The 27,913-nt window shown below is 60.5% G+C and overlaps 1 protein-coding gene across 2 annotated transcripts in view; it reads left to right on the top strand.

Moving 5' to 3' along the window:
* The first annotated feature begins 784 nt into the window (after positions 1–784).
* RASGRF1 (Ras protein specific guanine nucleotide releasing factor 1) overlaps positions 785–27,913 on the top strand; it is a 44,547-nt gene continuing 17,418 nt past the window's right edge. For both annotated transcript variants that reach the window (XM_050902928.1, XM_050902927.1), the window contains exons 1-11: positions 785–1,060; positions 14,501–14,607; positions 15,578–15,725; positions 19,168–19,260; positions 20,540–20,793; positions 22,529–22,608; positions 23,101–23,294; positions 23,813–23,922; positions 25,265–25,383; positions 25,902–26,062; positions 26,934–26,997. In XM_050902928.1, coding sequence (XP_050758885.1) covers positions 785–1,060; positions 14,501–14,607; positions 15,578–15,725; positions 19,168–19,260; positions 20,540–20,793; positions 22,529–22,608; positions 23,101–23,294; positions 23,813–23,922; positions 25,265–25,383; positions 25,902–26,062; positions 26,934–26,997 — 1,606 coding nt within the window. The remainder of the gene's footprint in view (positions 1,061–14,500; positions 14,608–15,577; positions 15,726–19,167; positions 19,261–20,539; positions 20,794–22,528; positions 22,609–23,100; positions 23,295–23,812; positions 23,923–25,264; positions 25,384–25,901; positions 26,063–26,933; positions 26,998–27,913) is intronic.

Here is a 27,913-nt window from a genome sequence, read left to right as displayed (position 1 = left end):
GGCCCCACTTCACCCAGGGCTCCCATCTGGTCTGGGGGTGCCTCTTGGCCCGGAGCTCCCGCTGTGCCCAGAGATCCTATCTGTGGTGGGGGTCCCATCTGTCCCAGTGGTCCCCCTTGGCCCGGGGCTCGGTCTGGGCCCGGGGGTCCCGTGTGCCCGTGGGTGCCTCTTGGCCTGGGGCTCCCACTGCGGGCAGGGGTCTGTGCCAGCCCGGGGGTCCCGTGTGCCCATGGGTGCCTCTCGGCCTGGGGCTCCCGCTGCAGGCAGGGGTCCATTCCGGCCCGGGGGTCCCGTGTGCCCGGCGCGGTGCGGAGCGGCGGCCGTGCTGGCGGCGGCGGGCGCCCTCGGCATCCCGCGGCCCGCGGGGCGGGGGGGCTCCGGGGAGCGCGTCGCGGCCGCCCCCGCAGCCGGCGGCAGGGCAGGGCCAGCCCCGCCGCGGAGCGGACCGGCACGGCACGGCACGGCACGGCTCGGGCCGGCGCTGACGGTCTCCCGGTGCCGCCGCCGGCTCCGGCATCACATGACTCGCCCGTCTGCGGGAGACGCGGCTCCGGGACGCGGCGCTCCCCCCGGCAGAGCCGCCGCCGCCGGCGCCGCGGGAGGCGAGCGCTGCGCGGGCAGGGCGGCGGGGCTCGGCCGCGGCATGAGCCGCCGCGGCGGCCGCCGGCTCTCCCGGGGCAGCGGGGGCCGCTGATGCGGGCGCGGGGGCTGCGGCTGCTCGCCAGGGACCCGCCCGCCGGCCGCCCGGCGGGGACCATGTGAGGAGCTGGCGGTGCCCACCAAGATGCAGAAGGGGATGCGGCTCAATGACGGGCACGTCACCTACCTGGGGCTGCTGGCGAAGAAGGACGGCGCCAGGAAGGGCTACCTGAGCAAGCGGAGCTCCGACAACACAAAATGGCACACCAAGTGGTTCGCGCTGCTGCAGAACATGCTCTTCTACTTCGAGACCGACTCCAGCTCCCGGCCCTCGGGGCTCTACCTGCTCGAGGGCTGCGTCTGCGACCGGGCGCCCTCCCCCAAGCCCTCCCTCTCGGCCAAGGACTCCCTGGAGAAGCAGGTGGGCGCGACGGGGGCCCGGGGCCGGCGTCCCCCCCACCGCCCTGCACCGGCCGCTGTCGGAGCGGGATGATGCCCCGGGGCCGCCACTGCCCCCGCGGGGCTCCCGGTCCCGGTCCCGGTCCCGGTCCCGGTCCCGCACGCAGCCCCGCTCCCCGGGACTCCCGCCGCGGAGCGGACCTGCCCGGCGCCCTGGACCTGCCCCACGCGTGACCGGGGCGGGGGATGAGGTTGGCCTGTGGCGGGGGAGGGGGGGGGATGCTCCCCGGGGTTGCGGTGCCGGTCCCCCGGCCGCGGTGCCAGCGCACTCCGGGGCAGCGGGTGAGTTCATTATGGGGGTGTCCGGAGGGTTCCCCCCCTCCCCTCCCGCGGCTAATTAGCCGCCGGTAATTGGCGGCGGGGCTGCGGCGCGGGGCGCCCCCCGGCGGCCCCGGGCCGCGCTTTGCGCAGCGGAGCCCCGCGCCCCACGCGTGTCCGCGGCGCGGCCCGGCCGAGGTTTTGGGGCAGTGGCCCCGGCGGGGCGTGGAGGGGCCCGGGGTTCCCGTGGGGTTGCTCCATCCACGCTGTGGCTCGGCCATTCGGCTTCAATGTTTCCCAGCCTGACGCAGCCCCCCCCCACCCCTCCCGTGTGCACCCCCCCGGGGTTTGCCAGGGTGCTGGGGGGCAAACCCGCACCCGGCCCCGCGGCGTGGGCAGCCTGGGCGATGGGTGGATGGTGCTCAGCGCGGCGGCGGGGGGGGGGCTCAGGGCCTTGTTTCCAACACAGATTTCATCCCGTTCCCGCTCCCCACACGTGCGGTTCGTGCTCCTGTCACAGACCCGGCTGGAAAGGCCACGCGTCCCCTCCCGGGGCGGTGGGGTGAAGCGGAGCCGGGGGCCCCCCATGCCACACGCAGGGCTGGCACTGGGCTGCAGTGCTCCTCGCCAGCTGCTCGTGTCTGTGGGTGGAACGGCACTGAAACAGCAAAGCCGTTGCGAGACCCTGGGAGAATCCGGGTTCCCCCACCCCCCCACCCCAGCAGCGCCTGGGGAGCCGGCCGCAGGGACGGGAGCCCCCGATGGGCCCCGGGGGTGGGTTTCTCTCCCCTGGCTGCGCCTTTCCCAGGTGGGCAGGGTGGCATGGAGCGGCGTGGCGTGCAGTGCTGGCAACCTCTGGCATGTTTGTCTGGTGTCGTTCGCTGGAGCTCGGGGTGCGTCTGAGCAGCCAGGCAGGGAAGGAGGGGAGGAAGGACTGGCTTCCAGCCTGGGGGTGCAAATCCCTGCCCATCGCTGCCATGGCTTCTAAAATCACCTCCAGTCTCACGAACGTGGAGAGGAGCCCGTTGCGGCTGAATTCACCCCTCGACCGCTGCGCGTGGAGTGCAGCTGCACGCCCGGTTGGGTGCCCGTGTCGCAGAGGGCGCCGGGAAGCCCCTCGCAGGGAGGAGCGGGGGCGGTTTTCCCGGCGCTGGCAGCCCAGGCTGGGTGCTTGCAGGAGGCACCATGCATTTTGGGTCCAGCTCTGCAGGTCTTGCATAATTTCTGCCTAAGCGGGCTCCCGGGGAGGTGGTGGTGAGCGCTGCCGGCAGACTGCGGGACAGGCCCCGCGGGGACCCGCCTGAGGCAAGGGGCAGCCTGGAAGGAAATAAGCCCCTTAATTGCCTCTGGCTAATCATGGCACGCTCAGCACTCCAAAAAGCCCTGCCACTAGAGCGAGGCAGTGCAGCACCACCGCTCCGTGGCACGTCTCCTCACTCCCGGCAGGGAGCACGGGAATATTTCCCTGTTCAGATCAAAATACCGTTTTTTTGCAACAGCTCTGCCTCCTCGCAGTCCTGGCTCTTGCATTGGAGCAGCCTCCGGCGTACCGCACAGTCGGCTCCGGCAGCAAGGAAGGGTCTGTGTCTGCAAGGGGGTCACGCTGCTGTCCTGTTTTGTCAGCTGTGTCCCTTTAGGTAGCAGCGTAATAGATGTTGTTGCGCGTTCCTGGTTCAGCTTCAATCAAGCTTGCTAGCCAGGTTTAAATCAAGCTTGCTCGCCAGGTTCTGACTCCTCGTGTTTGTGCAGGAGGGGTTTTCCGCCAGGTAAACATGAAGGGGAGGATGTCACAGCCCCTTCCCGTTTCAGAATGCACCTGGAAGATTTATCCTCAGTGTAAATGAGATCCTGCCACACCAAATATTTACCAGGCCGCTGATCTGCATCGATTTACCAAGGTTTAGCGTCTAGCTCGTAATTTTGTATAATCATTAGGGCACATTTAAATGAAAGTGCTCAAGCACTTGGATGCCCACTGCTTTGCAAACTAATTAATGGCATACCAGATGAAATAAGCAGCAGAATATTGATGGTGCAGATCTGCAGCATGGTCTGTGCAGGAGGGCGAAAGCGAGCAAACAGCACGCAAAGCCGGCAGGTCCCTGAGAGGAAGGTGTCCGAGTTCTGCAAACCAGATAAAACATTTTCTTCCAGCTCACCTGGTACTGAGCTGTGTTCAGCATCGCCGGCTCTTCCTTTGAAAGGAAGGTGCCGAGGAAATTTCTAGCATTGCCCATGTTCACCACTAATTGTTTTCTGAGGGTATTTATCTATCCGGGCAGTTACAACTGGAGCTATGAGGCCAGCATTCCCTGCAGCAGAGGAGTTTCAGGTTTAGATTCCGTCTTCACTGGAGTAAAGCCTGAAAGGTTTCAAATTTTCCACAAAGGAGAAATTTTAAAAGGTGGGTCTTTCAAAACCCCCTCTTTTTTTAAAGTTCACATATTTTGCTTTGGTGGTTTTTTTTTTTTTGCTGGGAATGCAGCATATTTTTAGCATACAGTGCGTGTGAGAATGAAGGAGCAAAGTTATTTGAAAAATTGAAACACCGAAGAGGGGATTTGGACACCTCTGGGAACTTTCTTTGCTGTTTTTGTTGTGTTTTTCCGCAAATGAAATTTCCTTCAAACCAGTTGGATCTGGAAGCTATTTTATTGTTGGGTGGGCTTCATCAAGGCTGTGGCCCGGAGGAGGCGTCTGCCGGGTCCGCCAGCGCTGCCCTGCTCGGTGCGGGAGGCTGGCATTTGGGCTGCTCGGGGCGGTGGTGCCGGCGGCGCGATGGGTGCGTGCCCGGCGGTGCTGGGGCGAGGCGGGGGGGGGGGGGTGAACCCTCCCTTTTATTCCGCCGTGGTGTCTGGGCCATGCCGCCCAGACCTGGGACCTGGTCCCCGCTGTCCCCGGCCCCGCCGTGGGTAAGGATGCCGGGATGTGCTTTCACGCGGTCACATCTCCTGCCCCTTGGTGGAAGGGGCCGCAAGAGACCCCCGGGTCCGTGCTGTGTTGCAGGGCAGGGCAGGACATGGGTGCCCCGGGTGGGACTGGACATGGTGGGGCGCAGCCAAGGTGAGATCGCGGCGGAGGAGCTGAGCAGGCGCGGAGGTCCGGAGCTGAGGTGTCCCTGAGCTCGAGGCCATGTGCTCAGGACCGGGAAGGCCCTGGCATCGGGTGAGGGCTCTCCATTGCGCTCAAGTCAGGCAGTGGGAATCCTGGCTGGGTTTGCTCCGTGGATCCAGCCTTGAGTCGGATTTGCAGACCTGTACCCCGGTGCCATGAGTTACTCTTAATCAGCAGCCCTCTGTGTCTCAGACGAAAGCCAACATGATGCTGAGTCCCGAGTCAAGTGGTAGCACTGTGCGAAACCCTTGACTTGAAACTCAGAAGCTCTCCGGAGCTACGAATCTTTTTTCCCACAAAGCCTGGGCTGCTCTTGTGAACACACAGCCTATAAGCGGAGATTTTATTCCCCATCTCTGAAGCGTTTGCCAGGGATGGGTGTAACATTTATTGTCTGTGCTATCAGGGGGCAGGGGAGACTCAAAGAAGCCTTCTGTACGGTGATGCAAAGCTGAGGATGAGGGGTCAGTGGGTGGGCGTGCGAGGCTGTGGTTTCCCAGTGGGATGGGAGAAAGCTTGTGGAAACGGTTCCCACCAGTGTGTCGGGGAAGGAGTTTGTCTTCCATCTCCGTGGAGTGTGTCCAGCCCCGGTCCTGCTCGTTTCCCTGCACAGCTAAGGAGGGCACGAGAAAGCCACGTCTTCTCAGCACCAGCAGCACAAAGAGTAGCGAGCACCGAGCGGAGACAAAGCGCGGTCACCAAGGGCACCCTGTCCGGTGGCACCCATCCCTGAGATGCTGGAAGAGCTGGAGGGAAGCAGAGCTGGAGATGCTTGGGTGCCTCGGGGATGCCTGCCCTCAAGGAGCGTCGGGTACCTGCAGCAGCCCCAGCCAGCCCGGCAGCTCCGGCTCTCTCGGAGCCGAGCCCCAGGCCCCGCTGACGGAGCCATCCCTGGCGGCAGGAGAGCTCGGGCAGCTCTCCAAGGGTGCAGCAGCGTGGGCCACGGGATCCAGCTGTGCCAGTCCCTGCACAGGGGCTTCGCCTGGGCAGAGCTCCCGGTACCCTCAGAAAGGGCTGCTACGGGTGAGCCAGGGACAAACGCAGCCTCGCTCTGCGGGTGGGACTGGGCGGGCACCCGCTGCTGGTCCCTCTGATGAAGAGGGTGATGATGGCCCTTCTGGAGCAGCCAGGCATTTGCCCGGACCTCCTCCTCCAGCATTAAATGCAAGTGCCTTTGCTGGGTGCTGCCATCCCAGCCCCCGTGGCGATGACGAGCAGCATGTGCCCCCCGGGACCCCCTGGCTCTTTCCAGCAACGGCCAGAGGAGCCGCAGACGATGGGTTCCCCTCCTGGGCACCTCTGTTAAGCGCCCAGCTGGCCGGGGTTATCTGGGCCGTGGGCCGTGCTCGAGATGAGTGGGAGCAGCAGGGGAGGACCCAGAAGCGGCTTTGAACGTGGTCCCGAATTGAGGCAGGCAGGGAAGGGCTCAGAGCAGGGTGCAGCTCCGGTGCCGGTGGCAGGAGGGGACAGATCCCGCCTGCAGAGCAGCTTCTCGCTGGGGCGAGCAGGCGTCCATGGACACCCCGAGCAGGGCTGCCCGCAGCCCGGGCACCCTCTGCTCTGCTCTGGGGGTGCAGGGTGGTGGGGCGAGGATGCTCCTGCGCAGGGTGCGGGCGGCCGCCCGCCCGCCCGCCGGGGCCCAGCACAAAGGCAGCGGAGCAAAATCAGCAGGTTGGTACGACAGGGCTGCCTGGAGGCAGTGAGCGATCCCTGTGCCACATGGAAATCCTGCGTTAGCCGTGCATCCAGCCACGGCTGAGTCTGTGCGAAACAGGCTTTGCACAGGAGGGTAATGCGCTTCTCGTCTTCTAGAAAAGTCTGGTTTTTCTTCAGGGTACCCGTCTGAGCGTGCTGCTGCCTGATTGCTGTCTTTCTGATTATTCACATGATGCTTATTCAAAGGACAGGATAATGTAGTGTGATCTGTGTGACTGATCGCGATGAAGCGATTACAGCTGAGTCTGAGCGCAGGACACCTTGCCTCTGCGGGGACTGGCTTTGTCATAGGATGAAAAACTATTCCCCAAATTTGTCATATAAATCCAAACAAGGCAATTTTGGGATAACATGGCCTTCTTACAGATGTGCTGTGAACAAAGGAGCTAAAGTCATGGGATGAATTGTTCCCGCAGCAGTACACACGACGTGAGCGGATGGGGATGCTGGGCAGGTTGCAGGCGGGAGCCCCGGCTGAGGTTCTGCTTGTTGCCGTCACCAAGGGCTGGCTGCAGCCCGGGCCACTCCGCCCTGGGCAAACTGGTGTTTGCAGGACTCGTGAGCCAAGCAAGGTGTGTATGTTAAACATACTCATCCTCCAGTGGTGGTCAGGGCTGTGGGTTTTTTAAACGTTTACAAATGGTTTTCCAAAAGGCTGAGATCCACCGTAATCGATGGCTGCCTTTCGTGCGTCATCACGAGTGCCAAGTGCGTGTCGCTGCACAGCCCTGGGGTTGGGGACGGCGTCCAGGTACGTCGGGGCATCGCGTGCTCGGCAGTACATACCCGCCTGTCCCAAGCCCCAGCGCAGGCGTCAAACACCTTCCCGAGGTTTTCCAGATCCGGAGTTGAGTTTAGCATCGATGCCTCGGGTACTTGAGCTCCAGCTTCCAAAGTCCACGGCCGGGTGCTTGAGCAGCAGCCCCCTCTGGGGCAGCGGAATCCTCTCGGAGAAGCTGTCGGTTGTTGGATTGTTGAGAAAAAGTGGGTTTGTGCATCCAAACTCTCAGTTGAAATAGTAAAATAGGTATTGGAATATTTTGGTTGCCAAAGACAGGGGAGTCAGTAGAGGTTGGTTTCTGATAAAGCAAAAAGGCTGAGAGAATTTTCACCTGTCAAACAAAAAATCTGAAGAAGAAAATGGTGTTAAAAAGTTTAAAAGGACATTTTTCAATATGATTTTTTTACAAAAAATGTATGGACCACTTCAGATTAAGAGATCTCTTGGCTTACGCTGTTTGGCTCTTCCCATCAGCTTAATTCACCTTGATTTGCTCACTTGGGTCTTTGCCATGACAGCCAGCCTGTTGGCTTGTCTTGTTGGATTTTTATAAACTTTAAATTAAAAATTTTTTCCTAGACTCGTGTACTTTTAGCCAGGCTTTCTGCAACGAGCTGAACGCGGCCGTAACTCAGCCTTTGTATCAGCAGCACAGAAACCTAAATGTTATTTACATGCAATCTGATTTTTTGAACATCAGTCACAGTTTGTGAACCTAAACCTGAACTACCCATAAATTTGGAGATTATCCTACTGATTTTTGTGTTTTAAACGTGATGCCAGCCCATCCCCTTTTTTCACATGCTCGCATCCAATGGATTCGTGAGATCTGCTAAAGAAGCAGGAGGAGAGAGGAAAGAAACCTTCCCCCAGCCCAGTCCCACCAGCTCAGCAGCCTCAGATACACTTTCTCAGCTGCTTATATACAATTTGCAGATTTCTTGCAAATACGAAGGCGCAGCATCATTATAGCAATGGCGATATTCATAGGTAAAATCCAGCCGAGGTATGAATGTCCGATATACCCAGGGTTAGGACTTTGGTGTAATGCTGGTTTCTTCATTAATTACTGCACAGAGTGATGCCAAGGCTGTATTTCCAAGTTGTGAGTGAGGGGCTGCTCATGGTGCCGGTACCACGCAGGCATCGCCTGTACCATGCAGGTACAGGCGATGCCTGCGTGGTACCGGCGATGCCTGCGTGCCCGTCTGCCAGCATCCCTGGATAATGTGCCAGAGAGGATCCCGTGCCTGCTGTTTGCCCCACTCGACGTGGCTGATGCTCGGCTCCAGTGCCCGTGCACGAGCATCCTTACGGTCCGTCCTGAAGCAGAGGAGAGAAATCACAGCCTCTGGGATTTTTCCTTATTGTCAGCAAGCAAATGAGCTGCCCGACCACCCGGCTCCTCCTCTGAGTCCCAGGTCCTGTCTTCCCAGAGCACATGGTATGTAGGTCAGGGAAGTTAAAAGCTGCCATTGCTGGCTGTGGATTTTTAGACTCATCCATCCAGATGCAGGAAAATTCTCCTCCCTTGCCCTTTATGTCAGCTGCAATAACCATCAGCTTCATGAACAGGCGGCTGCGTACCTATCTGCCACGGGCGGATGGAGGGCAGGCGGGTCCCTGGCGCGGCGGGGAGCATCCCTGCTGCAGAGGGATGGCGGGGGGCATCTGCCGCGGGGCAGAAAGGCCCCTGTGATGGCACAACGAAGCCGCTTTGTGCGGGAGAGGGTGACGGTCACCGCTTCTGCGCGGGCGGCATTGCTGGGGATGTTTCCATCTTGGTCCCCCTGCTCTCACGCCAGCTGCTTCAGCAGAGCTGGGCACTGTCTGTGACCGGCATGGGGCTGCAGGAAAAGCGCCCGGCCGCGTTGGTCACGACATCCAGAGCAGTCTGGCAAATTGTTCAGGCTGAAAAACGCCCTGCTACAAATTTTAAAAAAATTCTGGAATACGCTGATTTTCTATTTTGGAAATAATGCATCATTTTAAAGCTTATTTGAATTTATTTATTGTTTACTTAATAGAAGGCAAGAAGCAAAGTGAAACCCTTCAAGAGCTTAGCTGCACCAGCAGCGGTGGGTTTGCTTATGGCAGGCCTGGCTCTGCTTTGCCCTTCTCTGCCTGTACTCCGACAAACCGGAAAATTTGCTGTTTTGTCCCTGGCGCCGCGGTGTCGGTGCCTGCCCGAGAGTCCCGCGGCACCAGCCCTTTGCTCCCTCTGGACCCTGAGCCGGCAGCCGGGCACCGGTCGGGTCTGCGCAGGCAGAGTGGGACAGCACAGGCCAGCCAGGTGTTGGGGAACCGAAGTCCCAGCGTGTGCAGCTCCGCTGCGGGCAGCGGGCACGGGAGGGCTGGGCAGCTCTCACTGGGGAGCAGCGGGGTACGGGGGGGATGCTGGTGCAGCCGCTGGTGTGCCATGCTGGGACCCCAGGGGGGAGCCCGGCTCCCTGCGGATGTGGAGCCCTGCAGGAGCTCGCTGGCCACCCTTAAATGTCCCTGCGGAACACCACGTGGCACCTTGTTGTGGCCATGGGACACGGGGACCTGTGTCCCAGCAAGACCCCAGTGTGGGAACCCCAAAGCACCGTGGCAAACGCGCTCTCTGTAATCGTCTCATTGCCTTTTTCGAGGATGTGGAGGATGGAGGAGCCCAAGCGTCCCAGCCACGGCGGGTGGGAACAGGCGTCAGACGGACACGACATGGGAGCGGGCAAAGTGCAGCTGGGGTGTGCAGAGACCTGTATCTTGGGGTCACCGGGGACCCATGTCCTGCGGTGCATAGGGACCCGTGTCCCGGGGCGGCAGGGACCCGTGTCGGAGTGCACACGCGGGACGTTTTGCTTCTCCAGCACTGGGCATGGCAGGAGGGCAGAGCCATCGCTGCGCTAACCGTGCCAGCCCAGGGACATCAGACACGCGGGAGGACGTTTCTGGGGAGATAGTCCTTGCACATCAGTCACTCGGGTAGTCCTCTTCATTAATTTAAAATCGTTTGTTGAGGTTCTGGAAGCAGAAATAGCTCCTGAGCAGCATTTTGCTATTGTACTCTCAGTAAAAATAGCCAAGCCGGCGCTGGGAATCTTTTGCAGAAAAAGTGACAGAGGGAGCGGAGTTTGGGGAGCGGGCTCAGGGGGGCCGGGGCCGCGGTGGGGGCCAGGCCGGGTCCCTCCCGGCTGGGCCACCCTTGAGCAGAGCCCCAGGCACATGCCGGCCAGGGCATCCCGGAGTGACCGCTGGAAACGGCTTCGTGAGCTGCCGGTGGCTGGCAGGTGCTGTGGGGTCCCTGGAGGAGCAGCCCCTGCCTGTGCAGGCATTGCCTGGCCCTGCCCTGCCTGCACCTCTTGAGCTGCGGATGCCCAACACCTCTCACGACAGCACTCGGCATCCAGGTACGGGACTTTGCCGCAGTACCTGCTGGAGCTGGTGTTCTCCGTGCTGGTATCTGCCTCCAGCTGAATTACTGTGAAACGTTGGGTGAAATGTTTCTGAGGCTGATGCAAAAGACGTTGTTCGCCTCTGCTGAAAACCACTCACAGCCATCTCCCTGTGAGCCTTGGCGGCTCAGGGTCTGCAGGACGGATTCGGCTTCTGCTGGCTGCCGGGGATGTGCCGTGTATTCCCCCGTGAAAAGCAGGAGCAGCCTGTCGAGCCCTTAAGGTGGGAGAGAGGAGAGGCCCTGGGGGTCTCTGGCATCACAGGCTGTGTCTCATCAAGCCCAGGGGTCTCTGCATGTTGGGGGCTTCAGTAACTGCCCCCCGTGGTGTCCAGCACCTGCCCTTCCCTGCAGCAGGCAGAGCCTGGGAAACGCTGGGCAATGGTCGCAGGGCTGCGGCTGGCCCCGGGTGGGTTTTGTAATGTTTTACTTGGTGACCTGAAATGCTCCCGTGTCATTATTTCAGGCAGAACTGCTGTGTCCCCCCGGGGTTTCCTGAAGTAAAACCCCCGCAGCACTGGGTCTGGGGGGGCCACGCATCCCACAGCGCCGGGGGGCTGCACATCCCGCAGCGGGTGCTCAGAAGGCACCACGGGAATGGGGGAGGCTGGAAAATGCCCCGTGATGAGGGACTGGCTTAAGGAATTGCATCTGCTCAGTTTGCCAGGAAGCAGAGTGAGAGGTGTTTGAGTAAGGGCTGTCAGTGCCTCCATGGCTGAGTTAATGAGGCCTTCAAATGAGCAAAAAACGGGTGTGAGAAGAAGCAAATGGAAGCTGCGGGTAATTCATGCTCTGCGCCAGGCAGGGGTGGCCCAGCAGCACAAACTGCCCTGGCGAAGCTGGGCGTGGGGTGATGCTGGAGGCGAGGGCTGATCCTGCTGCTCCCTGCTCTCTGCCCAGTGCCGGTGAGTGGCTGGTCCCCTCGGTGGGTCTGTCCGCTGCCCGGCCGGGGCCGTGCTGCCACCAAGCCTCGGCCCCCAACTCAGTGAGCGCCGCTGGAAACGCTCCCGGGCTGTCGAGTTTGATGTGTCACTGTGATAACAGAGAAGGATCATAATTTAGGCGGAGATAAAAGGTGGTGGGAGTTTTATTATTCAAATATAAAATAACTTCCTCCTTTCAAGCGCGCTGCACTTCCTGGGTATTGTATGGGGATAAATCAGAGTGACATGGGGAGCTGCAGCGCGTGTGCTCGCAGGAACCGCTTTTAATTGTACGTGGAGCAGCAGTCAGGACTGAACTGTCCTGGCCGCAGCCCCACAGCGGCTGCCAGAGCTGCCCCCGGCCGCGGTGGGAAGCTTTCGGCCCCACATCATCCGGCTCCGCGGCTGACAGAATTGAAACTGCCGTTTCCAAAACCTTCGGGAGTTCCTGGGTTTAAATTAGATGAGCCAGAAGCCGTCTGATGAAATGCTTTTGATGCTGGTGTGTCGGGAGGTGCCTCAATGGACCTGGTGGGCGAAGCAGGGGGAGAGGCTGCATGGGCAGGGTGGGCGCCTGTCCCGGGTCCCTGCCACGGTCCCTGCTGTGGGCACTGCCACCCCTTATTTTAAAATCCAACAAGTCCCGAAGCTGTGCGAGGCGCTGCTTTCCCAGAGGGCCCTGGTGAAGATCAGGGTGCTCTAACCCAGCGTGATGCCCAGTCCTGCCTTTGGGCGCAGGGCTCTGAGTGGGTGCGCTCACCCATGGGGGCGCACACGGGTGCTGCATCGTCCCCCGCTTCCCCCCGAGGGACCCACAGCACCCGGGAAGGGCAGCCCAAGGCTCGCCGTCCCATCCCCTCCCGCCGGGCAGGGACTGGTTTGGGGGAGCCAGAGAGGCATCTCCCCGTGTTTCTGGTCCTGCGGGGACTCAGCCGAGCTCCGGCTGTTGGCGTCGGTGGAGCGTGGGGCGGTGAATGCGCACGCCGCGGCGTTGGGGCAGTTTGTCCCTGCGGCACCGGGAGCTTGCGGGGGCACCGGGGCCGAGAAGGGGCTTTCCCACCCCTCACCTCCCTGTGGCCAGGACAGCGGGGCTGGGGAGCGGGTGCTTGGCAGTGCCCTGGCACGGCTGGTGATATTCCTGAGCCGGTGTTTAAGGGGGAGGATTTCCAGACTTGCCAATCTGACAAGCTCTTTTTAATGCTGTGTGCAAGGGAAGGGATGTAAGAGAGATGGGCATAAAGCAGAGAGGCGGAACTACCCGCACAGTTTAAGAGACCAAAAATTTCTGGTGAATTTTCTATCAGAGATGTCTCGTTGCCGATAAAAGCCTTTGGGGGTGGGAGGGAGAAGAAAGAGGGGTGAGAAGCAAAGGGCTGTGGAGCTGCTGCAGTTCCAGACGTGTCCCACAGACAGAGGCGAGCCAGCAGCCCGGCTGCCCAGAGCTCTCACCAGCCTGGCCGCGGCAGGTCGGGGAAGGGGTGGGAGATGGACGATGACGTGTTTTACTGTGGAGAAGGCTCCATAAGGAGAAAACTTGTCCGCAGGATCAGCAGTAAGAAAACATTGCACCTAAAGGATCCTGGACAGAAGTAAAGGAGATGCATCTTCACAGGGTCACAGCAACAACCAGTTGCCCCCCAAAAGGCGAAAGAGCTGTTTCTGTAGGGGCTCAGGCATGGCCCCAGGGCAGCGCGGGGTCCCCGGGCTCCCCCATCTCCTCTGCAGGACCCGGACGGGCTGAGCGAGCTCAGAGGGTGTTTCTCAGGCTGTTGCTTAGCAAGACATGAGCCCTGGGTGGGCATGGTGCTGGGTGGGGGAGCTGAGTGTCCGTCTGTCCGTCCTTGCTGCCTGCACCGGCGTCACCCGGGAACAGCGACCGGCTGCGCCTCAGCTCCCCTGCGTCCCGGTTTCACTGAAAGCCCCCTGCATCCCTCTGGAAGTCCTTCTCCTTAACACCCCTGGGCCTGGTTAGGGATGGGAAGGGGACGAGAGTAAAGATGCCCGGGGAGGGGGAGGACAGGGGAGAGCTGGGAGGGGTAGGGTGGGAGACGTAGCCCTGTTTTGGGGAGGCACGGTGAGCAGTACCCCCAGTGTTCGGCACAGGGGCAGTGATGGTGCTGGGCCGCCCGGCTGCACTGGATGAGTGCCAGCCTTGCCCTGGTGCAGCACCCCGCTGCCCGTCCCTGCCTGCCACCCGGCGTCGGGGCAGGTTCCCACGCGAGCTCCTGCCTGCGTTGCGGTGCCCGTCTGTGTTTTCATGGCGCGCCAGGGTCTGCGCTGGCAGCCGGCTGCTGCCTGCCGTCCTGGGGAGCAGTGGGGTGCACACCAGGGAGCAAGCAGCGGCTGCAGTTTGGGTTTGGGGTTCTTTTTTTTTGTCAAGATACCTGTTAATTCAGATCCCTCCTTAAACGTAACAGAGGAGCAGAGAATGTCAGGATGAGCTTTTTCTAGTGGGTTTCGTTTTAGCCCAGTTATTCCGGGCAGTATCTGGCATTGCAGCGTGGTACCTGTTTCCTAGGAGACTGCAGGAAAGCACAGGAGCAGCACAAACCCCAGCCGCCGCGGGCTGCCGCCGCACACAATTAGCACAAATACTGTAAATGTCAAGGGAGGCTAAATATAGTCCTGTGCGAGTCCTGTTACACCGTTGCCCATTAGAGCCTCCTGGCTCGAGCGGTGTGAGCACGTGGGACCGGGGCTCTGCCCAACGTCAAGCCCCAGGCAGCAGCAGGGCTTCATTTTGGTGACCCGAGGGTGCTCGCTGCCCACGCAGGCAGGGATGCAGGCAGCCTGGTGCCAGGTCCGGCTAAACGTCCTTGCTCATCCGCCCCTTTCCCCGAGTGAGGGTGGTCCCCAAGGCGATCGGTGCAGGCTCAGGCCTGCAGCCTCCCGGTCCTCGGTGGTTTTAGGTTTACCTGAAGCCCGGTGTTTGCCCAGTGGGATTTCCCCTCGGAGCATTTCTCAGCCCCATCCTCACCCGCGGCACGGCTGCGCTGCCTCGCCGGCAAGGAGCAGCTTTTCCCCGAGCGCTGAGGACAGCACGTCTTGGCCGTGCTCCTGGTGTTTCAAAAAAATTTTTTTTTTTAATTAAGCGACCTGTGGTGGATCATAAAGCGCTTTTCTAATGGCCCTGTGCGAGCGAGCAGTAACTTCACCCTGTATTTGCTCCCACAGCATTACTTCACCGTTAATTTCAACCACGAGAACCAGAAGACCCTGGAGCTGAGGACCGAGGATGCCAAGGACTGCGACGAGTGGGTGGCAGCCATAGCTCATGCCAGGTATCGCCCTCCACCAGCGCAGACCCGGGGACAGGGGGTGTTGGAGGCAAAGCTGTGCCTGAGGGTGGCTGTGGGCAGGGCTGCAGGCAGGGAGGCGTTGAGCCAGGCACTGCCGGCAGGCAGAGCAGAGTGCTTTTGGTCCCCAGCCCCATGTTGGGGACCCTCGTGCCAAGCAGGAGGCTGCATTCAGACGTCCCCCCTGCCCCACGCCTGCCTGTCCCCTTCCCCATCCCCATCCTGGCAGGCTGGCGCTGCCTGTCCCAGCCTGGTGCCGGAGGGATGCCCGATTCACCGTCAGGTTCAAAGGCCATCAGGAAGGGTTTCATCTGGAATAGCAAAAATGGTCAGAAGGAGGTTTTTCCAAGCTCGTGTTTCCCTGCCATGGGAATGCTAGCACAGCCCACTTGCTCGCTGTGGGAGAGCGGTCAGGAGCCGGCACAGCGCAGCTGCATGTCCAGCAAAGGAGGGTGCCGGGCTGGCAGCGAGAAACAGGGGGCAGATGAGTGTTGTATGCAGGAGATTAGAGAAATATCATCTGCTGCAGCACCTGAACGAGAGCAGATGTTTGTAAGAGGTTGTGCCACAAGTGTCCTCCTTCTCGTTAAACTTTTGGGACATGGTAGGTGAGAGAGGTTTGCCCGTGGTTTTATATTTTTTCTTAGTCTGCTATCATTTCCTTAAAATTTGCGTTGTCTTTTCTGTCTGCACCCTCGCGGGGAACCCGAGTCCTCTCCAAATTGGTCAGTTCTGAGTAGCGGCATCCCAAACTACGAGAGCTGTCTCCTGGTTCGTTCACCCTGTGGGTACCCCGAGCTGGAGGGGCAAGGGCAGCGTGTAGGCAGTCAGGCAGGAGAATCCCCCTACAGCAAACTGCAGGATGCAGACACCTCATTTTGCGTGCACGTCCCAGGGGGGTGTGTGGCGGCGGGTCTGCGGGCGGAGAGATGCTCATGGCCGTGTCTGCCTGCAGCTACAAGAACCTGGCGACAGAGCACGAGGCGCTGATGCAGAAGTACCTCCATCTCCTGCAGATTGTGGAAACGGAGAAGACCGTTGCCAAGCAACTCCGCCAGCAGATCGAGGACGGGGAGATCGAGATCGAGCGCTTGAAGGCCGAGGTGAAAAGCCCGGCGTCGCCCCATGGATGCGCTGCCGCTCCCCGGGGTGACCCACGGGCTGCAGGCAGGCGGGCGGCATCGCCACGCTGGCAGGGACCGGGAGATGTCGCAGCCGGAGTATTCACGCTTGTTTTAGTGACATCAGGCTGGCCCCTTCTCTTGCAGAGAGGGGCAAGGGCATCGCCTTCGCTGGAGGTTTTTCTTGCAGGAGCCATGCGGTTGTGGCTGCACCATGCCAGCACGGTGTGTGTGCGGGGCTCGGTGCGGTCCCCGGCCCCAGGACGCTGCCGCGGCAGGGAAGGGTTCGCTTCAGCAGTGAGCGCTGGGGAACGGGCTGGCGAGCCGGTCCCTTGAGTTCAGGAGTAGGTGTCAGGGGAGGGATGGAGACTCCTTATCTTACCATTTTGCCATCCTTATTTTCATCCTAGATACCTTGATTAGACCCGCTCTGCGTGCTGCGTGCCCGGTGGTAACATCTGCCGGGCGGTGCAAAGCTAGAATAGTAACTGAAAAAGGGAAGAGGCGTCTGTGGCCTCGGGAGGGAACCTGTGCCAGGTGCAAGCCGCACAACCCGAGTCCATCAGGGGATTAACGTGCACGGTGCTGTAAACGAAACGGACACTTCACTTCTCTGCAATGAGAGCAGCCCATAAAACCTGTTGCCCGTTGCTTGTCCCAGAAGCTCTCGCAGCAGTTTGCTGTTCAGTGGTTTGCGGCGTTGGGTCGTAGGAAGGGTGACACGAGCCGGGTTACGGCAGGCAAAGCAAGAAAATGCAAAAATGATTCAGCAGACAGTGCCAAGGGAAGCTCGCGTCTCTAAGGCACCCGGGAGGCAGATGCTCGGAGGCATGGGTATGCCCCGTGGTGCCTGGCCCCCGCGTTGCAGGGCTGCAGCCGGCCCTGGGTACCCTCTCGCTGCCTGGGTTTCGGCTGCTGGTGGGTGTTGGTACCGGTGGTGCGGCAGCTGGCGAGCGTGGGGCACCCCGGAGCCGGTGCTGCCGCCGGCCCCCTCCTCGTGTCTGGCAGGGAGGGTCGGGCAGCGGCTTCGGGGTGGAGGCAGCCGGGAGCGGGTCCTGCTGCCTGCTGGGCTGAGACGTCGACCCTGAGTCAGTCAAAATCTCAAAATTGCCACGAAGGAGGCAACTGGAGAGGCAGTGGGGGCAGGAGTGGTTCGGCACATCCTTATGGTGGTCTTTTCTTAAATTTTGAATTTTTGAATTAAAAAGTGCAGGTTAATAGCAATCTCTGACCATGACTCAGGGTGCGCTGCGGGCTGCTTTTAGTCTTGGGGAGCTGGGGAGCCACAAGCCTTTCCCAGGAGTTGCTTCAGCACCACTGAATTTGTGCTCTCTAACAGAACAGGATCAGCCCCAAAACCGCCCCGGCCGCAGCCCGTGGCACCCACTCAGAGGGGGGGTTTCTCCTGGGACCCTGGTCCGGCACTGGCCAGGAGCTCCCTGGGTCCGGTCCAGCCTCTGAATTGGGGCGAGCTCCGCTCCCCCGGTGTAAGGGGCAGGGGAGGCGAGTGGCGGCGGCGAGGCGATGAGCATCGTGATGAGCTTTAGGTCAGGGGAGGTGGGAGATGTGTTGTGAACACGGAAATTAGCTGAGGGGTCGGGATCAGAGACGCCGGCCAGAGCTGCAGCCCGTCCCCTCCCCTGTGCCCAGGTACTTTTGATTTTACCTTGCGCTGGGTTTTGTTTTTTTACTCTTCCACATGCTTTGAAGCAGAGATCAAATAATCAGCTTCTACTTTAATGTGCAAATTTTGCTCACTCAATTTGAAAAAAAGAAACCAAAATAAAACCATAGCACTGGCAAACCCGCTCCACGGGTCCTGCCGAGATGCACCGGGAGCTGGCTTCGGCGCTCTCAAACGCTTCAGTGCAGAGGGGATGCAGGGGATGTTTGGTGACTTGAAGCTCCACAGGAAGGCACAGGGAGAGGAAGAAATCTCTAAAGTCTCTTCTAAAATCTAATCCCATGGAATAAAATGCGGTGAAACCCATAGAGCTGCGTAGGAGCTGAATCGGTGCCTGTGAGCCCGCGGCCGCTTTCTCCGGCGTGTCGCAGCCCCTGCCGAGGCCGGCGGAGCCGGGGGCAGCTCTGCTGGGAGAGCAGGGATGCTGCGGGGCCAGTGCCCTGGCAGTGCCGGTGCCTCCAGCCGAGCCGCGGCCGGGTCACGCTGGCGGCACACCGGCAAGGCAGCAGCAAACTCCGCTTCACCGAGCGGGGCCGGCTGGCTCGGGCTCGCCCCCAGCCCTGTGCCAGGCACCAGCCCCGCGCCCTCCCTCCAGGTGCCTGGCAGTGAGAGGGGCAGTTCCTGGGAAAATGCCTTAGTTTTGAATGTCGGGAAGTTCGGGTCTCTTTGGGAGACCTGGGCGCCGAGAGGCGGCTGTTGAGCTTCGTTCAGGCACGGTGAGCGGACTGACCCACAGCATTTTTAGCTTCTTACGGCGTGAAAACCTGTAGATCGGAAGAGGCATTTCACTTAAAATCTTCAGGATTTTGTGGAAGTCACCTCCTCTTCCCGGGCTGTGATCGTGCAACAGAAGCAGCTTCTGCCCCTGCCCGCGTCCCCCGGCAGCCGTCTCTTTGCATCTTTTACTTTGCTTTCCCTCCTAACCACCCAGACACCAAAAAATCAACTCGCGCTTGGTGGGTGTTGCAGGTACTGCTGCTGTCGGTTCCTGGCGTCACTGGGAAGCAGAGTCTCCGACTGAAAAAGATCTCAACTCCTTTCTCTCCAAGACTTTTTGGAAAGTACTCTTTGAAAGTTGTTTTCTTATTTTTAGTATTTTCTGTAAAATCAAAATTCAAATTGCATTTTTCCCAGTTTTCATTTTCTGAAAGGTACATTTTCTGTTTTCCTACCCTTCCCTGGAGCTTTTTAAACGGTTGCAGCCGTGGGGGCAGGGACACGGCAATGAGCAGAGGGGCGAGAAAAAGTACAGGCGAGAAATGGTAGAAATTCAAATGCTTGAAGCTAACGAGATTCGATCCCATTTGTGCTGGAAAGCTGCGACTGGATGACAGTTTGTCCCCGTCTGCAAGTTTTAGGGTGCAAATGACTTGAGATTTTCCTGCCATTTTCTCTCCAACTCATTTTTTAACGACTCGCCCGTGAAGGCTTTCTTAGGAGACGGGGATGCGGTTTGCATTGGGTACCCGGCAGGATTTCCCTGTCTCTGCGGCGTGTTCGGTGGGTGCTGGGGATGCCAGGGAGTCGGCAGCGCCCTGACGGCTCCGCAGCATTTCTTTATCTGTTTCATCTACCGATCTCCCATTAAGACAGAATCAGCGCAATGTGTCCCTGTATGTGTAGTTAAGCTGGAGACACGTGCCATTCCCCGGCACTGCGCGGCAGCAGGGTTTGTCCTCAGCTCCCGAGACGTGCCGGGATGTGCCGGTGCAGCTGCTCACGCCCGCCCTGTGCCCGCAGATCGCCTCCCTGCTCAAGGACCACGAGCGCATCCAGGCCGGCCAGACCAGCGCGCCCAGCGACGACGACAGCGACATCAAGAAAATCAAGAAGGTGGGTGGTGGCGGGTGAGCGGCGCGGGGGCCGGGGCCGGCACTCAGCGGGGTCCCGGTGCTCGGCAGGGTCCCAGTGCTTGTGGCAGCGCGGCGGACAGGCTCTGTGTGGGGCTGGTGGAGCGGTTGGCCTGGGGGAGCTGTCTGAGGAGGTGCCTCTGCTAACAGGGTTTTTTTTAGGAGGAAAATGTGTTTTGCACAAGTGGAAACCCTTCTGTTGGTTGTGTTTGCTCCGCGGGGCACTCCCCGCTTTCCCCGGGTGAGCGAGGCGTCCCTGCCCGTGCCGGCCCACGCACAAACAGCACCTCTTACATCTCGCTCCTCCCGTGGCTGTGGTTACGTCTTTTATTTTCGTGAGGAAAAAGCCACCGCCCCAGCAGCATCCCTGCAGGGAGCAATAGACCCCGCAAGGAAATCTGCTCCAAATACAGCGCTCTCGGAGAGGACAAGCCACACTCACCAGCAGACGCTGCTTGCCGTGCGCCCTGCTCCCACAAGCGATTCCCTGAGCCCGGCAAGCGCAGAGGTGCCTCGGCCTCCCCGCGGTGCCACGGAGGGGACCGGCACTGCCAGCCGCTCAGGGAGCGGGTCCTGCCCTTGCCTGACCCCCAGGAAAGCCTCCGCCGGCCCCGGGTGCCCGCTGCCCCATGCAGGGGATGTGGGGTTGAAGCCCGTGGGCTTGGGGCGGCGGGCAGCGGCCGCATGCACGGACGGAGCTCTGGGCACGGACCGGGATGCGCTGCGGATGCTCATTGACATGAGGAAGGGTTGGAAGCTTTTCTAGGTGTCAATACATCTCTGCGCGTTTGGGTGCACAGATAGGTGTTGCCTCCAGAGGGGCTTTGGTGCCCCAGTTCACTGGGGGACTGGGGGGTCCTGGGCAGCACTAAGCACCCAGCAGGCTGGGAGTTTCCGTACCTGCACAATCCTGCTGGCAGGAAGGTGCCCAGCATTGTGTTCGTGCCCAGGGAGGTCAGGAGTTAACACGGGATCCTTGCTTCTCGTAGGAGTCTTCCCTGCATCTCTGTAAAAGGGAAAAGAGGACATTGCAATAAGCAAGTGCATTTAAAAGAGTTATTGTTCGTTTCCCAGCTGGGAGGATTCAGAGCAGCACCAGTAACAGGCACCATCGTGCACACCTCAGCACAGAGCCAGGGAAACCTCACTGCAGAGCCGCAGCCCCTGCACCATGCTGCCGCGGCCCCTGCACCGTGCCGAGCGTGGGGCGCCTGCCCGGCTTGTCAGCCCGGACCCTAACGCGGCCGCTGCTCCCTCGGCAGGTGCAGAGCTTCCTGCGGGGCTGGCTGTGCCGGAGGAAGTGGAAGACGATCATCCAGGACTACATCAGGTCCCCCCACGCTGACAGCATGCGCAAGAGGAACCAGGTCGTCTTCAGCATGCTGGAGGCGGAGGCCGAGTACGTCCAGCAGCTCCACATCCTCGTCAACAACTTCCTGCGGCCGCTGCGGATGGCGGCCAGCTCCAAGAAGCCTCCCATCACGCATGACGATGTCAGCAGCATATTCCTCAACAGGTGAGTGTCATCCTGGGGTCCAAGAGCTCTGCGGCTCCCCAGCAGCACCGGCAGCCTCCGGGCAGGCGTTGGTGTCCGCAGCCCACTGCCCTCCCCCGGGAATGGGTGTTGGGGCGCTCGGTGCCAAGGGGTTCCCCGGGAGCCTGCAGCCTGGCCCCCAAAGCCATGGATGGAAGCTCACCGTCCCCATGGGACACGGGCACAAGCAGCCCGCTGAGTGCTTGGCACTGACGCGAGGAGGTGCCCTGGGGGCTGATGCTCCAGGGCCTCGGTAGCGGGTCAGGGCTGCCTGGAGCCCGTCTGTATGAGGTCCTGGCTCTGGCGGTGGGGAGGACGGTGTCCTCTGGCTTTAATAACCACATAGGTAATGATGGACAAGTGAAGCGGGGAGGATGCAGCTCTCACGGAGATGGTATGGAGGGGCAGGCGTAGCCTCTCCTGCAGCTGTGACACAGGGTCATAGCCACTGCAAAGCGTGCTGAGAGCGGCCGTGCCCGGGCGCTGGCAGGGATGGGAGGTGGCACTCACCGACTCCAGCCAGGCCACAGTGACGCCACGTGTGTCAGCAGTATATGCCAGGTTTAACAGCAGCTGCAACGGCTCCGTCCCACGGATGGTACTGGCAAGTCTTACCAGCCAGCCCTGCCAGCCCTGGAGGTGCCGGCCACCGTCCCTTGCGGAGGGAAGCATCTCCAGGAGCAGCACTCGCGGCTCCTGGCATTCGCTCCTGCCCTCTCCGTGGCCCTTGCTGCTGCTGCTGCTGCTGCTGCTGTGAGCTCCCCGGGCTGCATGGGGTGCCAGCCTGCTCTGGGAGCAGGGAGGGACCCAAACTGCAGAACCCAGATTCCAGTTTTCCCCCACATCTGGGCTTGTGTGAAGCCAGCACCTTGTCTGGGGCTGGTGCAGACACAGCGAGTGCTTCCAAGCATCCCTCCTCTGCCTTGTCTCGTCTCCGTGGCCTGAAGGAGTTTCCTCGCCGTGAGGTCTCTTGGCAAATGAACAGTGGAGGACCCGCGGCCAGCTCAGAGCTCCAGCCAGGAGCACCCTGTCCTGCCGAGGCTTGGGGAGAACACGGGTGCCTTGGGTGGGCAGCAGCATCAGGGCAGGGAGGCAGACGGGCGTCTGGAAGGGCTGCACCCCCGTCAGGCATCACCCGCCCACGGGAGCGGGGCTGCCCGGCCAGGGGGAATGCAAAGGTGATTTATCGACTGCTGGAAATCAAACCAACCCCATGCCTCGCTGTCGGCAAGGGACAGATACCCGCAGAAGACATCAATATCCCAAGGGGAGCGGAACCAATAGTGAAGGGGGTTATTAATTAGCTCCCAGCCTGCAGCTAATGGGGACGGGGGTGTGCACAGCATCGACAGCGGGTGCTGGGTGTGGGGGAGCTGATGGTGCTTTCGCCCCCCTGCCAGCACTGCTCGGCAGGGCTGGGCTGGGAGGCAGGGGGATGGTTTGTTCCCCTGCGGGAAGGGGGGTCTGGGCTCCCCTGCATTTCGGGGTTGACTTCTGAGGGGGGCTTCAGGCTGCTTGGTTCCTCTCTCTCCTCCTCTGTCCTCATCCATCGTTCGCTGCATGCCTCCGGGACCTTCTCTGCACCCCACCTTGTGCAGCCACCTCCCCAGCCAGTCCGAGGGCTCCCTTGCTCTCCCTCTGGGCTGCTGCTTTCGTCTGGTTACTCGTTATTTGCCGCTTGTTCATCTGTCTTTTCACCCCTTGGTTTATCTTTCAGCGAAACGATCATGTTTTTGCACCAAATCTTTTACCAAGGCCTGAAGGCAAGGATATCCAGCTGGCCGACGCTGGTGCTGGGTGAGTGCGTGTTGCCTTCTCACCGCGTTCCCTTCCCACTCGCTGGTGGAGCCGAGCCCGCGCTCCTCCTCCTCATGCAACTCAACAGGCATTTTGCTAACCGGCGGCAGCAACGAAACGCATCCCACAGCACGTCGTTGTTTGTTCATGTTGGTCGCGGAGGCGAGGACCAGAGCAAAAGACCCCAGAGAAACCCAATTCCTGCGTTCCTGGTTCTGCCGGGCGGTGGAAGGGGTGGGCTGGACCCTGCACAGGAGAACTGATGCTGAAGAGCATTGCTGTGTCCGATTAGACCCTCAGCTGGCTCTAAAGGGTGTCTTTAAAACCCAAACTGGGCAGACTTGGGGCTTGCACAAGCAGCACGAGGCCCCGGGGGGTGCCCCGGGTGGGACCTGGGGGTGAGGAGGGTCGGGAGCCAGGGGGGCTGTGCCGGCACCCCAGGGTGCGGGCTGGACCAGCGCACCCACCTCCCCACCGCCTCTCTGCTCGCAGCCGACTTGTTCGACATCCTGCTGCCCATGCTGAACATCTACCAGGAGTTTGTGAGGAACCACCAGTACAGCCTGCAGATCCTGGCACACTGCAAGCAGAACCGGGACTTCGACAAGCTGCTGAAGCACTACGAGGCCAAGCCCGACTGCGAGGAGAGGACCCTGGAGACTTTCCTGACCTACCCCATGTTCCAGGTGACCACTGGCACCGGGATCAGCCCCGGGATGCCACCACAGCGCTGGCAGCGAGAGATGGGCTGGGCGGTGCAAACCCCAGCCCCACAGCAGGCATCAGGTGGTGGGGAGGCAAAGCCCGGACAAAGATGGCCTGGGGCTGGACCCCGCTGCTCCCGGGACCTGCTCAGGCCATTGCTGGGCTCGTCAGTGCTGCCAGAGGACTCTCTGGGTGAAGCTGCTGGCTTCCCGGTTACCCCACGCCTCTGGGACACGGATGGGGCACAGCAAGGTCCTGGGCAAAACCCCACGCCATTCCCCCTCTTCATTAAATTTTAGCACAAGGAGCTTTGAAGCTTTCTTAACCTCCCCGATCAGGGGGTCTGAGGCATGGTGTCCCTGGCCATGGTGTCCCCAGCCACGGCAGCTCCGGGATCAGCGCAGGGTGGGCGCCCGCAGCCCTCTGTGCCCTGCTCCATCCCGCCTGCCCCCGGCACTGCGCCACGGCTGATGCCCCGCTCCGGTCTGTTGTGCCGCAGATCCCCAGGTACATCCTGACGCTGCACGAGCTGCTGGCTCACACCCCGCACGAGCACGTGGAGAGGAACAGCCTCGATTACGCCAAGTCCAAGCTGGAAGAGCTGTCCAGGTCAGACCCACCGCTGCCCGTCCCTGCCCATCCCTGCCCGTCCCGGAGGCCGGGGCTGTGGGACCGGGGCCAGCTCTCGCACCCAGACGGTTCGGGCTGGTGGAGGGGCTCTTGGCCAGACTGCTGGCATGGTGTGCTGCCCTTCTGGCAGGCAGGGAGAGGGGCTGGGGCAGGCAGACCCCCACCACAGGGTTTGGAGAGGGTGCAGTGCCAGTGGGACCGGGCTGGCCTGGGTGTTTGTACAGCACCCGCAGGGTGAAGCCGGTGGAAACGGTGACGGAGGGGCTGTGCTGTCCCGCTGGGGTGGGACGCAGGAGAAGCTCAGTCCTCGGTTCGCTCGGAGCCCGTCGGCCATCCCTGACAAGGATGAAACCCCTCGCGAGCCGTTGGCACAGGGAGATCTGCCTGCTCGTGCAGGGGGTGCTGTGGGTGGCGTCATGGGGAGCTCGCCCAGGTGCCTCCGGCTGCCCGTGCACCCTGCCTGCTGCTCGGGCGCAGGCAGCAAGCAAAGCCCGGCATCGAAGGTGCTGTTTTAGCCAGGACCTGCCCTCCCATTGCCCTTGTCCTCTGCATTTTGAAGGCTGAGACGTTCCAGTGCCGTCTCCTCCTGCCCTCCTGTGCCAATCCGTCCCTGGGGCCGGCGGGATGGGAGCCCGGCTGCTTCTGGCCATGGGCTGCATTTTCCAGGGCTCCTTAATGATGAAATACAAGTTTTGGAGGGCTGGGATGGCTCTGAAGGTCTGGCTCTGTCCTCCTCTGTCTGGCACAGCTGTGCTGGTGGGTGCTGGTGGGTGCTGGTGGGTGCTGGTGGGGCTGCCCCGGGAAGGGGCCGAGTACCTCCGAGGTCTCTGCAACGAGCACCCGGGAGTCGTCCATGATTCCCCATTTCTGATCCTCTCTGTCAGCAGGCCACAGACCAAAGCGTTCCGTGTGTGCCGTGCCAGCGTACTGCGATGGCACCAAACCCACCAGCGCTCCTCGGTCCCGAGGCGATCTGTAAAGTTTCCATCCCTTTTCCCACTCCTCAAGGAGCAGGGATGTCGGAGGGGGCCGGTGATGGGGGGGATCTGTCTGCCCTAAATCCAAATTTTGTGATTTCTGAGCAAGAAGCACTCGCGTTTCAATATTTAGAAATCTGGAGGTACAGTGCGGGCTGGTGTGTAGGTTACCTCCTGAGCTGCCGGGTCTGTCTGTGTAGATACAGATGACTGCTGTAATTCTCTTGATATTTCTTTGGTTCTGGTCTTACCTAGTGCAGCCCCTCCGTGTGTCCAAAGGGATCTGCTGGGAAAACTTGTGCAGATCTCATCCGAGCTCCAGTTTTCTCTTCTCCCTCCTTCAGAATAATGCATGATGAAGTGAGTGAGACCGAAAATATTCGAAAAAATCTGGCGATAGAGAGGATGATTATTGAAGGGTGTGAAATTCTGCTGGACACCAGCCAGACTTTCGTAAGACAAGGTACCGTGTTTGTGTCGACGTCCCTCCCGTCCGTGGTTAATGCAAAGCCCTGCAGCCCCTGTGCCCCATTCCTGCATCCCTCCACGGCGCGGTCTGGTGAGCTGTGACATTTAAAAATATAACCCGTTTCTGAATTTTCTCTACTTCAAAGTCTCGGCACTGCATTTTATTGCATCACGGAGCAGAATGTGCATTTTAGCTGTTATTGATTTCCTACCGCCAGAGCAGTAGCGGGATGCATCCTGACCTCCTGGGCACGTTGGTCCTGGAGGAGCACCCATGCGATGTGGGTGCAAGGGTGGGCTGGGGGCCGTGGCCAGTGCCCGCCTGGTCTCTGGGCCCCAATAACCCGCACAGCCAGTGGCTCACGGGGCCAGTCCCGGTCCCAGCCCCGGCGCTTGGGGACACATTCGCCACTGTCCCGCTCTGGGCATGCAGCAATGCCCTGCTCCTGGGGACCCTGCCCTGCAAAGCTGCCCCCGATGCCAATGCCAGGGATGGGTCTCTCCCCTCCGTAGGGTCCCTCATCCAAGTTCCGATGTCGGAGAAAGGAAAGATCACGCGGGGGCGGCTGGGCTCCCTCTCGCTGAGGAAGGAGGGCGAGCGGCAGTGCTTCCTCTTCTCCAAGCACTTGATCATCTGCACCAGGGGCTCCGGAGGCAAGCTGCATCTCACCAAGGTGCGGAGGGACGGGGGGGCTTGGCAGCCCCCAGCGAAGGTCCGGCGGCCACCGGGCTGGGAGCCGTTGCTGCTCCCTGGGGTGCCGGGGCATGGGCTTGTGCACGGGGAGCGGGCAGAGGCCGGCACTGCTGCAGCCCGAGCTGGCCGGGCTCTCCTGGTGACACTGGGGGTCCAGGGGCCACCTTGCCCTCCCCTGGCTGCGGCCTCCTGGGGGTGCCGGGCTGGGAGCAGGCGGGCAGTCAGATTTATTTCACATGGTCCAGACGCGTTGTCAGTGATGTGCGGAGCTCTGAGTCATGGGCAAAGATGAGAAATTGCAAGTTCTCGATAAAAGAAGTTATCCTGATTGGCGGCAGAAACCTTGACAATCTATTCAGTGAGAAAGTTAAATTATAGCCTAGGTTTGTACATAACGCTCACAGTCTCCTCCAGTCCGCTCCCAAGACTCACGCTTTTGTTGGTGGAAGTTTTGCAGTTAATTGAGCAAGAATCTTACAGAAATTGCTCATTACTGGCATTAAATTATCAGTTTGAAAAATTACAGTCCATGGCAAAGAGTTGATAATTACAACAACAGACTTTTGGAAAATTTAATTTAAAGCTCATATTAAATAATTTATAAACAAATTAGTTGATTGGTTATACAAGGAAAACCGCGATATCCCAGCAGTCAGTAACTGCTTTTTTCCCAGTGAAAGCAGACGCTGCGCTGGCCGTGGGCGGTGTGTGCACCCATAGCAGCATTGCCCCGTCCCCGTCCCCATCCCCGTCCCCGGGGCGATGGGCTGCGACGCGGGGCAGGGGCCGGGGCAGCCCCCAGGCACCTGGGGGGGGGATCCTGCCGCTGAGCCCTGACTCCCACCCTGCAGAACGGCGTGATCTCCCTCATCGACTGCACGCTGGTAGAGGAGCAGGAGAGCACCGATGAGGACGGTAGGTGCCCCTGCCCCACCCGTGGCCCCGTGCTGGGCAGACTCCCCTCAGGGCATGCCCAGGGCCCTGCTCAGCCCCCACCCGTGGGTGCGGGGTGGGGGGGTTGGCTTATGTGTGTCCCAGCGGGTGCTAAGCAGACAGGGCATCTCGAAAAGCAAAGTTGCAGCTGCTCCAGGACCCTCTTTGCTGAGGTTGCCAGCACCACCACCATGGCAGACCATCTCCTGCTGTGCACCGCAGGCGGTTTCGGGTTTTGCAGCATGGTCACCCCATTGCGGGGGGCAGGGGGGCAAAGCTTGCACCCAGGGGGGCCGGGGAGGTGCCGGGGGTGCGGGTCCTGCTGGAGGCTGCACTTAATGCCAGAGCCTTGGCGTGAGGTTGCTACCAGCCCCGGCAGTGTTTTCCCCGGCTGGAGGCAGCTGCCGTGTTCCGTGGCTGGGGACCGATGGCAGCGTGGTCAGTGCTGCCGGCATCCCCTGTCACGGACGTGGTGTCCTCCTGGACATTGCTGCCATCCGTCCGTGTGGCATAAAACCAGCTGCAGCGGAGTTGGAGCAAATTCAGATGCTGAACAGATTGTGGAAGTCATGATCTACTGGCTGGATTTAATTAAGTAAATTATTTACTGTGAACCGAACAGATGCACATTTATGCAAACCTGACCTGCCTGAGGCAGGCAGCGAGCGTCACAGCTCAGTGCTAGCAAGTGGAAAAAGGCAAAGATGCTGGACGTCCTCAGCCATGCCCACTTAACTGCAGACTTGTGAAAAAGCACAGGCTCCTTTCTCTTGTCCTCATTACGAGTTTTCTAACACGTGCTGGGGAGCCGGGTTCTCCCCTGGCACATGGCACCAGGGCCCCAGCAGTGAGGCCACGCTGCGCTCCTGGTGTGCAGACTTTATTTTGCAAACACGGA

Source organism: Gymnogyps californianus, chromosome 11 (assembly GCF_018139145.2).
Source record: "Gymnogyps californianus isolate 813 chromosome 11, ASM1813914v2, whole genome shotgun sequence".
In the NCBI taxonomy this organism is placed as follows: domain Eukaryota; kingdom Metazoa; phylum Chordata; class Aves; order Accipitriformes; family Cathartidae; genus Gymnogyps; species Gymnogyps californianus.
This window is presented reverse-complemented; position numbering and strand designations above follow the sequence as displayed.